The sequence below is a fragment of the Podarcis gaigeae genome (genome assembly GCF_964106915.1).
Source record: "Podarcis gaigeae genome assembly, chromosome: 3".
Lineage (NCBI taxonomy): Eukaryota > Metazoa > Chordata > Lepidosauria > Squamata > Lacertidae > Podarcis > Podarcis gaigeae.
Window position 1 is genome coordinate 23,004,359 of NC_139680.1, and position 13,281 is coordinate 23,017,639.

Sequence of the window (13,281 nt, forward strand, 5' to 3'; positions counted from 1 at the left end):
AGCATTGTGCAGGGTAGGATGTGTGTATGGAAGAGTTGCTTGAGGAATTCAGTCTTTGTCAATTCTGACATGAATTGACCCAATCCATGCCTCCTGGATTTTAATCCAATGGGGGCAGATCCACACCATACATTTAAAACACATCCAAAGCTCATGACTTCCTCCAAAGAATCCTGGGAAGCGTAGTTTGCCCTTCTCAGAACTACAGTTTCCAGCAGCCGGAATAAATCACAGTTCTCAGGTTTCTTTCAGAGAAGTCATGTGTACTGGGTGAGCCTTAAATGTATGGGGTAGATCTGCCAATAGTTGGATTAAAATCCAAACCAGCTAATAACTCAGAGGGCATTTTAAGTGAAGTTGACCATAAGAAGTCAGCACCCTTGAGTTTTCTTTTTTTTTTTTTTAAATGTTATTGCCTGAAACTCTGTAGTACCCAAACAGTAATGACTTTCTGGCTTTCTCTTGTTGTCCAGGGGATTGCTTATGTTCTACAAAATTTGCGTCTGTTTTGTTTTTCTCAGTTCAAATTCAGATTAGCTTTCTAAAATGCCTTTTCTTCCAAGACATTATGCCCTGTCCTATATCTTTGACTTACAAAGGGATACGTCTCAATTGTTTCCCAGTGGGCAGACAGATTCTTCTCTCAGGCTCTCCCCCGGCTCTTATGACTAACTTAGGTCTCTGGGAAATTGAAAAGATAGTAACAGAGTGATACCGAGGGCCTGGGAGGCATCTCAAATGAGAAAACAATGCCTGATCAGCAGTTTCATTTCATCCAAGGAAAGCTTTCTATCTCCCTGATATGTGTTATGACACAGAGAAGAAGGTAGGCGGAAATCCTCACAAAGCAGCAGCACTACAAAATATAGATGAAGAAATTGCTGAGGGTAGCACTAAAGGAGCAATAACTATATAGACCAGGGGTAGCCAACACGATGTCATGGGCTACAGCTCCCCAGTGGTCAGGAATGATGGGAGTTGTAGTCGAAAGCATCTGTAGGAAGAATAAAACTCATGAAAACATTTTTCCCCTCCCCAAACAAGGTTTCTTTTTAGACATTGTCCTATAATTATACTCGTAGTTATTGGAGTGGAGACAGCATGTATAAAGTGATAAAGTATAGCTGATGCTCTCCTCCACCAGTAGAAGTTAAGTGGTCAGAGCTTGTTCATTTCTTTTCTTTTTCTTTTGCTAACTTCTTTTGCTAGCTTCCTGCTGTTCAAGTTATGTAGTTCTGCTTGCTCTCTTCTATTGCAATCTAAGGATTTGAAAAATGCATCTCTGTTTTATGGTAGGCTGGGAATCCTTCCTCAGCCGCCCAGCTAATCTAATACTCTATTAAAAGCATACTAATGAAATGAAAAAGAATGTGAGAATATTTTGGTTAGTTTGGTGTTTATATATGTTAACACCCTAAAGTGCCATCTTCTGAAGAACATGGAGGGAGCCCAATGTGACATCCTGACGTCACGCTTGTACGTTTGACTTCAACAATGGGGGGGGGGGCAAAGAGCCTCGGCCCCCTGGAGCCTATGTTAACACCAGTCTTGTAGTGTGGCGGCTGACAGACTTGACCTTGAATCTAGAAATCTGTTTAATCTTTTTCTGCCTGCCCACATCTGCCTTGCAGTCCGAAGGAAGCCATTCCTCAAGCCTTCATGGGTAGTGTGTTATATATCATTCCCATTCCCATTATTTGGGTTCTGACTGACACAAGTCTTACTACAGAAGACTAGAGAGCACCTGTTTTGCAGGCAGAAGGCTCTGGGGTCAGGTACTGCTATTTTGCTTTGTTTCTCAGCAGTAAACTTGTGCACCTAAGATCTGCAAGCTTCATCTATCTTGCAGTCATACCTACTTGAGTGCCACTTTGAGTATTATAGCAGTAATGCAGCAAGCAAAAGGTGAGGCACTTCTATATATAGCCAGCTGATGGGTGAGGCATCCTGGCTCAGAATTTTAGACTGCCATCAAAAGGCAGTTTATTACTTTTTTAAGCAAGATAGTAGGAGGTTCCACTTGGTTTGTATCCTCTGCCTCAGGCAACAAAATGTTTTGGGCCACCTCTCCTTGTGCATCTGCATGGCTGAGCCTTTGGTAATACAAGAAGATGCTTTCAGTGATTCAAGCCAGTGTTCATATCTCATGTCTATACCCGTCGCTCATGAAGAAAGTGCAAAACAAACAAACAGTTGGAACAAGCTGGAGTATTTTATGCCCAAGGGGGCAATGTTACATATAGGAAATAGACAGTGACTGAGTATAGACACATTTTTTAAAAAAACCTGTATAAACAATAATATAGACCAAGCAACTACAAGTGGCCGTCCAGATGTTGCTGGACTCATATCAGCCCCAAACAGTATTGTCAATGGTAAGGGATGGTGGAAATTATAGTCCAACAAAATCTGGAGGGTCATAGGCCCCCCATCCCTGATTTGAAGCAAAGGAGGCATAAGCTGTGTGTTCCAGTAAGACCAGATTTAGCTACGTGTCATCCAACAGTGTCACACTAGAGCTAAGATTATCCAAATGGTTATTTCTTGCAAGTAGGTTTCATAGAATGAAGATTCTGCTACTGGTAGCAGTTACTGTGTAAGATTCAGACACACACTCAATGCTATGGCAAATGTAGGATCAGTATTCAAACAGACTGTGGCTGCAACTGAAACCAAAATTAAGTACCCTTAAATCCATTGACTTGAGCTGGCTTTCTCAGTCAATTGATTAAAATTTCATTGCTTTCAATACAAGTTAAACACATTATATATTTGTGCCGGATTAATCATTGGCTGTCTCTAGTACTAAGGTAAACCATTTCAGAGCTATTATTAGCACCTCCTGCCAGATTTATCACTCAAGAAATTATGTGATATAAGGTTTGGGGGTGGGGGAAAGAAACCAGTGCTTCAGCACTGGGATGAGAAACACTTTGGATTTGTTTCAGTTCCACCTTACCAACACAGTTCTGTCCCAAACATTACAAACCTGTGTCTGGTTGGACAAATAGGTTGTTAATGTTCTGCCTAGTTTTGCAGGGCTGCTGTAACTGCCCAGTTGCTATTGTTTATGATGCTGCTGCTGTTGTTGTTTAGAGTATCTACTCTTTCCTTGGAAACAGGGGTGCCAACTATAGGGGTCACATACACTGGGCACCCATAACCTGGGGCTCAGGTTGGCTCCTCTGCTTGGAAAGGAGCTGAACATTACCAAAATTCAGACTCTTCAAGGAAATGTATTATTGGTTTTTTTCATACCCAGAACTTGTTCCTGGTGCCACGTATAAATGCAAATACTGAAATCTTTGGAAATTTTTAGACTATGTATCAGTACAGTGTGTTGCTTTCCTGTGGCACATTGGAAAGGATAGTTCTCCAAGTTCCTTGGAAGCAGATCTATATTTCTAGTAAAATCAAATAAGGAGCTGAACAGAATACTATTACGCTGCTTCACACAATTTATACTGCAATCCTAAATGCATTTTCCTGAGAGTTAGATGTCCGGAGATACCACCCTAAATTTCTATACAAAATTGTATTTATCTGATATATTGAATGTTTGTTTCCTAAGGAACAGTGTTTCATTATCCTAAGGAACAATTTATTTGCTCTAAGTGAAAGCAGAGAAACACAAAGTTATGTATATGTATACTTATTGCACAATGAAGTCTCAGCCAATTAAATGCTATTTGTTTTTATTCTGTACATTCTACCTTAATAAAATCTATTTCTTTTCTTCATCAGTGCTGCCTAGCCATACATGCGGCAATCCTGGCGAAATACCAAAAGGAGTTCTTCATGGCACAAGATTCAATATTGGAGATAAAATTCGGTACAGCTGCATGTCCGGCTATATCCTCGAAGGCCATGCTATGTTGACATGTATCATGAGTCCTGGAAATGGAGCATCATGGGATTTTCCAGTTCCATTTTGCAGAGGTAAGATTTCTAGCATGAACCTTGTGAAACCTATTGTGAAATAATGATCTGAAATGAATATGTCATTCATAGAATGACCAAACAAATGTCCAATAAATAAATAAATATGTTCCAAGTTTGTTGATGTGGTCTGGGATGAGCCAAGACTCTATATTATATTGGTCCCATGGCAAAGGAGAATAGCGGAAAATAGACTGGCTTGATGCCTGGGATTTTCTCTGCTGAGCAAGGTAGGAATTTGGGAAATGTTTTCCAGCATTGACTGAGGCCAAGGCCTGTGTGTGACTGGTTTTCACAGGAAAGAGGTCTTCCCTCTGGTCCATTCCTTAAACCATGCCCCCAAGATTGCCTGCAATTGGCTACAACTGTGGGCAACCTCCAGCAGCCAGCACAGCTGCTGGCAGAGGAAGTGATGTCACACAAGGAGGACAGACACACAAGGAGGACATGAGAGTTACAGACTTTTTCCAGCTAATATACTTCAAACTACTCACACACTGCTTTTTTGCTAATCTACCTAAATATTTTTAGACAGCCAAAATCCTTCAACAGTGAGTTCATTTTAAAATGTCATTAAACTTAGCTAATGGTACCATTTATTTCAGCCACTTAGGACTGCACAATATGTTATGACAAACTAATATGTGCACCTAGGTACATTACATATTCTGTGCGAGGAATATGTGCGAAGAAACAACAATTTTCTTTCAAACTGTGTGCATATTTTAGTCATCTGATGCATGTGGACTGGGACCAACAGCATTTCACTATGGATTCTTACAGATTTCTAGTTAACATACAGTCCAATATTGTTTCCGTTTCATAGTTTATTGGATACTACATCAATTTATACATAACTTTATTTATATGCTGCATTTCCACAGTTCAAACCATGCTCGAGGCGGATTGCCACATGAAAAAAAGACATAACTGCAAGATAACAAAAGTAGTCATAAATATTTTAAAAATACAAACAGAACAATTCCCACATAAATCCCAAGCTATAAAATAAAGATACAGAATCAGAAACAACCCTCAACAGCAGAAGCCTCCAAACAACACCCCAGCTCCAGAGTCTGTTCAACAGATTCAGTTTTTTGTAGCTGGAGTCAGTTAGGGCTCAACTCTTGCAAGACAAGTAGGGAAGGTCTGCAAGGCAGGGAGCAGGATTTACAGCTAAGATGGATGCCAGAAGGTGTCTGAATCAACTGCATGTACACCTTCTAATTCTGTAATACGCGAATCCTTGCTGTAGCTTGATTCCAGTGACCCAGTTTTCCCATTGCACATTAAACATGGCAATTATTCTGTTGCTGTTTTTGACAAGTGCAAGCACTTACACTGATAAAAGCATGGTGGCCGTGGAGATCATTATTAGATGGGATCTTAGGGTTCTTAATCAAGAAACTATCCTACCGAAAATAGTTAAAGAAATCAGTTTACTCCTAGAGTTACTATCATTTGTAGGATTACCATTATTGGGGCAGCACAATTCATTAACATTGATCAGAAGCAGCTGGTTTCAATCTGGTACTCTGTGTGTGTCTCTTTGTGAGAAATCAATTCCGAGTTTAAATATTGATTTGACAAGTAATGTATATATCATTCTCTGAACTAAGGAAAGAAATTAGCTTATTGTGAAAACAAAGAAGGTGTCAAACAATATATTACTTAGGATGGGATATGAGTACAGTATATTGAGTGTTGTCTACCTGAGGAGGGGCAAATATGTCAATTCAGTTTCTCTTAGTTTCTTATTTTTCCAGTATTAAAATCTGTTGTCCACATTTCCAAAGCAATTTGTGATTTTTTTTCCTCCTGAAAATTCGCCACCATTTTCATGCTAATTTCTCCTAATAAACACTTTTTTGTATTCAGTGTTAAGTGATCAACACATGTTTGCCAGGCATTTTCCTTGATATAAAACTTTATTGGATGTTATTTTCACTAATATATGCATTTTATGCACTCGTTTTGCTACATATTGCTCGTACATATTGTTTGGTTAAAAAACTGGATTGCAAAAGGATTCAGGGTTTCAGTTCATGTATTTGTTTGAATAATGTGAATTAAAATGCAAACAAAATAAAATTTCTCTCCCATCTCCAATTCTAGCTGAAATTAAGCGCTGAGTAAGGATGAGTTCAGGCTGCCTTCAGTTTAACTGATTTCATCTGGAAATGAAATTAATTGGCTTTAGAAGTGCTTAACTCTTGCTGGATCACATAGCTTTCATTGTAATATAGTTCACATATACCGGTACATACTGAAATCTGAAAAAAATGTATAGTATGCTTATAATTCCTTTCTCTGTTAATGTTGCTGAGTCATACAAATCAGGATTATTTTGCTTATATTTGAAAATGGTTAACTTTTCAATTATTTCGCCTAATACTTAAAACTATAATAGTTCCTCTTGTTAAGTAATTATAAATGTGCTTACTAAACAAAACAGAATTGCAATTCAAATTGCCCAAACTGAGAATATCCATTTCCAGGGTGTTATTAGTGTCCTGCAGTGGTTTCCAGTAGGCTTTTTCTCTAGTATATCCAAATTCTCATTAAAAAGAGAATCAAACAGGAGTCCTCCCCTAGCCTTAGTCATTTGAAGTCCCCCTCCCCAGCCACACGATTACATCACTTCTCCTTTTCTTTTCGTTTTCCATCCATTTTTATTAAAAGTTTTCAACATAAACTATAATTAAAAAATCACACTTACCTAGAAAAGAAAAACAGAAAAAGCAAGAATAAGGAAGGGAAGGGAAGACAGTAGAGAAGAACCAATGCCCTGTATCAAAATTATTCCACACGCAGAAGAGTGAACCCTCCCAGTTCTTCCACCTAGGAAATTCCACCTCTTCCCATAGTCTCCCGCCCTGGGATATATTCTCTTCCCTGCCCCTCAAACAGGGCCCTTCATCTTCAATTCATCGCTTTCCTTTGTGCATCATCCTTAATCCAATTATGTCTGCCAATTATGTATGTAACGATTATTTAAAATGTTCAGAGTATGCACTCCAGAATAATATCCAGCTATTTCTCCATTTGCTTGACAGTATTTTTACAACCTTCATTCCCAGTCTTCTCGCATTCACCAAAAAAAGGTCCAAAATAAGTCCTTCAAACTACAGTCTCTCTAGCAGTCTGCAGGTACTTCCTAGGTGCTCATGGGAAGACAATCCTTAAAGGTCAATGGAAGCCTTGGAGTAAAGAAAAAATAATAATGTTTCATAAGATGGTCAGCATATTTGTCTTTAGTACCTTAGCTGTAAGAGAGGATACATGTAAAGCTTTCCTTTACTTTTTCTTCAGGCCATATTTGATCTTTCAATTATGAGCATTAGGTTGCCTTTTTCTTAGAGGTAGCAGAAGTCATCTGGATGCACAGATCAATGCCATGACTAATATGTCATTATCTACATCAGTGCAACAGCTTCCTTTGAACGTTTCCAAATTCTGCGAGCTGACTTGATGAATTGCCAGTTTGGCCCAGATATGTATGATTTAATGATAGCAATGGGATGTTTTAAAATGTCAGTGCAGAGCATATAATTTCAATAAATGGCTAATAAAATACAAACAATAGGCTACAGATGTCTGAGGGCAGAGGTCTTTAGAAGTAGCTTTGACTGCTTTACTTTTTTGTTTTGCTGAGCTAAGGAACTGGATCACTGTGCATATTTATTTATTTTTTAAATTCCCGAGAATTATAGAAAAATGACATCTAATAGAGAACCAGTAGTGACTTTGCAGATACTTTTAATAAGGCTTAGTAAATAATGTATGGTTCATTTGGAGCTGTCTAAAGCTGCAATTTCCTTTAATTGATAAGCCTTACATAATGTGGCTGGAAATGACAATATGTCACTTGCAAGAGCTTTATAATATGCCAGTCAAGTTTTTAATTGTATCTATTCTATTGCTGGTGATAAATTGCAAGGGAAAGCCACTGAAGGAACAGGGGAGAGGAAATCCTGGCACTTCTTAATGACTCCCTCATGTTTTGTAATACTCAAAATATGAACCATGTTTCCATCAGTTACATTGCAGTACACCAAAGTAAAATGAATCTTGAAATGTTATCTCGAACTAGGACCATGCAGCACGATACTGAGCAGAACAGTCTTAATAATCTGAAATCAGGGCCTAAATCAGGGGTCAGCAACCTTTTTCAGCCATGGGCTGGTCCACTGTCCCTCAGACCATGTGGGGGGCAGACTATATTTTGGGGGGGGTGAACGAATTCCTATGCCCCACAAATAACCCAGAGATGCATTTTAAATAAAAGGACACATTCTACTCATGTAAAAACATGCTGATTCTCGGACCATCCACAGGCCGGATTGAGAAGGCGATTGGGCCGCATCCGGCCCCCGGGCCTTAGGTTGCCTACCCCTGGCCTAAATGGTCCCCAAGACTTTTGTGCCTTGAGAGCCTTTAATAAAAATGATCTTGGACAAATTTGGTAACATAGGAAGATTTTATTAATACATTTGCAAACGGGTGGCTGCAGCATAAAGAGACAGCAACCACAAGGATCAAGAGGTTACACACAACTTTTAAAGCCCCTAAGTCCCTCTTTCCCCTCCCTCACAGAGAAGGTGTGGAAAGTCCCAACTGGTAACAGCACCCCTAATTCCCTCATCAATCATAATACAAATATGGTAGTTTCCATAACACATTTTAACCACAAATGTTCCATTGCCATGCTTCACCTTTATCTGACCTTTTGTACAAGTGTCAGTTTAGCAACAGGTGTTAACCACAACATTGTATGTGTGACCTTCACACCTCAGTCCAGTATACCTGAAGGAGTGTCTCCACCCCTATCATTCTGCCCAGATACTGAGGTCCAGCGCCAAGAGCCTTCTGGTGGTTCCCTCACTGCGAGAAGCCAAGTTACAGGGAACCAGGCAGAGGGCCTTCTCAGTAGTGGCACCCGCTCTGTGGAACGCCCTCTCACCAGATGTCAAAGAGAAAAACAACTACCAGACTTTTAGAAGACATCTGAAGGCAGCCCTGTTTAGGGAAGCCTTTAATGTTTAATAGACTATTGTATTTTAATATTTTGTTGGATGCCGCCCAGAGTGGCGGGGTATAAATAAATAAATTATTATTATTATTATTATTATTATTAGTTTAGCAACAGGTGTTAAAGACCCAACCTTGATATGTGGAACTATTGTGTTTATGCTGACTACACACTGTGTCCTGTGATCTTGGGCCTGTGCTGTACTTTCTGCTTTTGTGGTTAATGGTTAACTTAGCTGCTAGATTCATGCCTTCAGAACTTGCTTTTATGTGAGAGGAGCAAAACAGAGCTTTTATTACAGTTATTCACTTTATCATTTAAGCTATAGGTAAAGTGAATGGCTATAGGTGCAATCTGTTACATGTGCTGAATAGAAGTGAACTAAACATCTTATTTCTTATAAGCCATGAAGAGGCAACATTTTTCATTTCTCACACTTGTTAAGTTTTATTTATCTCTCTATTAGCACACCACTTGCTTGATAGGTATGAGCCACTTAGTGAGTGCCATTTGGTTATGAAAATTAACTGAGGCTGCAGTCCTTTACTCCAAAGGGCACAAATGTGGCATCTCCTTGAAGAGTTCCTTTGGTGCGAGGAGCACACACAGAGAGGCACCTTTCTCAGAAAGCGGCAAGTTCTTTAGCCCTTAAAAAGCTGCAGGAAGAAGCTTGAAAAGTGATGTTGTTTCCAAATTCCTTTTTCAGCCTTCTTTACATTTTCAAGGCTCAGATCGGCAACCAAGCCTTGGATCACTGTTTTCCTGGTGCCGGCGAGCAGCAGATCTCTGGTTTTTACTATGTGCTCTACCAAAGTCATTCCAGTTTGATGGTGCAGTGTGCTTCTGCATGTGTATGTGCATGCACGTGAATTCTATCTGTCTACAGGGAGGACGGGAAGCGGGTGGCGCTGTGGGTTAAACCACTGAGCCTAGGACTTGCCGATTAGAAGGTCAGCGGTTCGAATCCCCGCGACGGGGTGAGCTCCTGTTGCTCGGTCCCTGCTCCTGCCAACCTAGCAGTTCGAAAGCACATCATACTGCAAGTAGATAAATAGGTACTGCTCCGGCGGGAAGGTAAACGGTGTTTCTGTGTGCTGCTCTGGTTAGCCAGAAGTGGCTTTGTCATGCTGGCCACATGACCCGGAAGCTGTCTGCAGATAAACGCCGGCTCCAATGGCCAATAAAGCGACATGAGCGCCGCAACCCTAGAGTCGGTCACGACTGGACCTAATGGTCAGGGGTCCCTTTACCTTTTTACAGGGAGGACAGTGACCTTGGAGAAGGGCAAGAAAAACAAACAGAAGGGTTGGTGTCACAGCATTATGTCAAATTCCCAAATGTTCTAATGTACCCCCAAAAGTTCACAACCACTGCAGTGATGCTCACTTTTCAGGTTATAAGTCCCATTGGGCTTGGAGCTATTTTTGTATAGGAAATAGGATTGTATCATATTATGATTGCAGTAGTACAGAGGGTTTGCAAAAGCTGCAGTGAGTTTTTATGAACTTAAATTGCAATGACCTAGGCCAGAGATGGACAGGTTTGTTCAAGTACTCAAAAGTCCACAAGGGAACATACTTGTTACCTGCTGCGTCTCATTTTTCTTGCTGTTAAAATACAGGATAGGCACTGTGACTCTTAAAAAGGATGACAGCAATAAAACAGTAACAAGATAAAAACGTTAGAATATGCCTCTTTGAGTTCCAAGGTCACTTATGATTTAGTCCAATTCTTGCATTGATGTTGACCTCACTGGAAATCAATATCTCTGTATTAGTTTTCTGCACTGAAGTATTGGCATGTCATTTGTCAAGTTATTTTCTTTGCTGGAGCAGAAGATAACATAAACTGAAGTGCTTGGAACTTGAAAGGCACATCAACCACTTGAATTCTTGTCATCAAATGAAATAGTTAAAAGCATTTCCAGACAATATTTGGCATGGTAGATTGTGAATTTCCTTTGTCGTCTTTAGCGGAGTGGGTTGTGGGGAGGTGGGGAGCGGTCAGATTTACAATTTGCTAGTTGAATTACCCCCACCCCTCTCAAATCAGGTCCGTGCTGTGACCAAGCAGTAACCTGTAAAAACAAGGAAAGTAAATGCAGAAAGTAGAGAGAAAATGAAAAAGTGAAATGTAAAATGTAAAATGTAAAGGGAGTTCTTTTTGCCTTGCCACATCCTTTCAGCGTGCTGTTGCTTGCAGCAATAAGCACTATAAATAATTTCAGGTAGAGGGATTCTAAGGTGATGTCAGCTTTGGTTTGGATTTGCACACAGACTGTCTTGATAACCACAGACCTCAGTTCTTTGCATTTTTAAGTAGTGCGGGGATAGCTCTGTTTCCCCCCATTTGTACTCACATTGCTGAGATGAAAAGTGCACAGATGTGCTCTTTAATTGCTCATTTATTTCACAAAGTTTTGATTTTCTTCTAACAGGCTTATCCCAAGGCTCCTTGTGTCATCCCCAAAGAATGGAGGATAGTGCACAGCAGAACTGTCTTGAACATTATGCAGCACACAAGGATTGCAGATATATAGCAATATAAATAGAGAAGGTGCTTTATGGAAGACAGCAAGCTATTCTCTGAATGCTTCTTTTAAAAGACAACTATATTTATGGGGCCAAGTGATATTGTCAATGCGCTTCTATTTGGGCAATAGTTCTTTATCACCTTCTGGCTAACACTGAAAAAGTAATATTCTAAAGGGTGCGATGGGGTGCATTTACAGGAATGTTTCAAGAAAATAGCATTTTTTAAAATTCCAGTGAATTGGGCATTTCACTAAATTACCTGCATCAGAGGCAGAAAGGACAAGTCTTTGAAGCAGAATTTATATTGTTTTTTAAATGTGTCTTGTATGATAGCTCAGACAGTAGAGCATGAGATTCTGAGTTATGAGTTCAAGCCCCACGTTGGGTCAAAGATTCCTGCATTGCAGTGGATTGGACTAGATTATCATCCTGGTCCCTTTTCAACTCTACAATTCTACGATAAAACAAATTTTGATGTACCACTTTAAAACCCAAAAGGTTGAAAGGGGTGTTTCATACATTCAGTTTCCAGGTGAGGAGAAAACACAGGAGAGGCTGCACTGAGATCATCATCATCATCATCCACCCATCTGGCTGTGTTTCCCCAGCTACTCTTGGCAGCTTACAACAAAAGATTACAAATTCATCAAAACATCAGTCATTAAAAACTTCCCTAAACAGGGGAGTTTTTATTTCTAGTGAACTTTCGGTCTTCCTGCTGAGTCCCGTGGTCCTTGGCAGGACAAAAGACCATGTGCATCATTTGCCACAAATGAGAGCTCTATGGCACATCTATTGTATTGATGTTAGTTCTCCATTGCCTACCATCATTCCTGCATGAATCTGCACAGCAGCCATGGTCATCTTCTGAAGCTCCACCCTGTGTTCCACTACCATGGCAGGTGTGATTGGTGGAGACATGAGGCAGGCCCTTTTGGTGGCAGTGTTGTGACACCGAACCTCCATACCAGGGAGCATTGCTAAATAACAACAAATATATTAGTGATACTAGCATACAAATACGTATTGCACTGGGGAAAATGGCTTGCAAAAATGTGTTTATTAGGAGAAAGTAGCACAAAAATGCTGACAAATTTTCTTGAGGGCTTTTTGTGTGTGTGCAAAATTTAACAAATGCATACAAATATGTTGAGAACTGAATTTAAGATTGGGGAAAAATGGGAATAAATAAATCAGAAATCCAACCATTCCTACGTGAAGGGCAAACACAAATTGTATATTGCTATTTTGGCTGCAATGGCAAATTGTTGTTGTTTAGTCATTTAGTCGTGACCGACTCTTCATGACCCCATGGACCAGAGAACGCCAGGCATTCCTGTCTTCCACTGCCTCCCGCAGTTTGGTCAAACTCATGCTGGTAGCTTCGAGAACACTGTCCAACCATCTCGTCCTCTGTTGTCCCCTTCTCCTTGTGCCCTCAATCCTTCCCAACATCAGGGTCTTTTCCAGGGAGTCTTCTCTTCTCATGAGGTAGCCAAAGTATTGGAGCCTCAGCTTCATGATCTGTCCTTCCAGTGAGCACTCAGGGCTGGTTTCCTTAAGAATGGATAGGTTCGATCTTCTTGCAGTCCATGGGACTCTCAAGATTCTGCTCCAGCACCATAATTCAAAAGCATCAATTCTTCGGCGATCAGCCTTCTTTATGGTCCAGCTCTCACTTCCACACATCACTACTGGGAGTAGTGATGGCAAATTGTAGTTTGTTCTAAAGAGGAAGTAAGCCATTGAATTGGAAGAATTCTGGTGAGTTTTCAC

At 40.2% G+C, this 13,281-nt stretch overlaps 1 protein-coding gene across 2 annotated transcripts in view; it reads left to right on the forward strand.

Annotated features, from left to right (window-relative positions):
• CSMD1 (CUB and Sushi multiple domains 1) overlaps positions 1-13,281 on the forward strand; it is a 949,787-nt gene that overhangs the window by 474,355 nt on the left and 462,151 nt on the right. For both annotated transcript variants that reach the window (XM_083729648.1, XM_083729649.1), the window contains exon 4: positions 3,745-3,939. In XM_083729648.1, the coding sequence (XP_083585774.1) occupies positions 3,745-3,939 (195 nt within the window). The remainder of the gene's footprint in view (positions 1-3,744; positions 3,940-13,281) is intronic.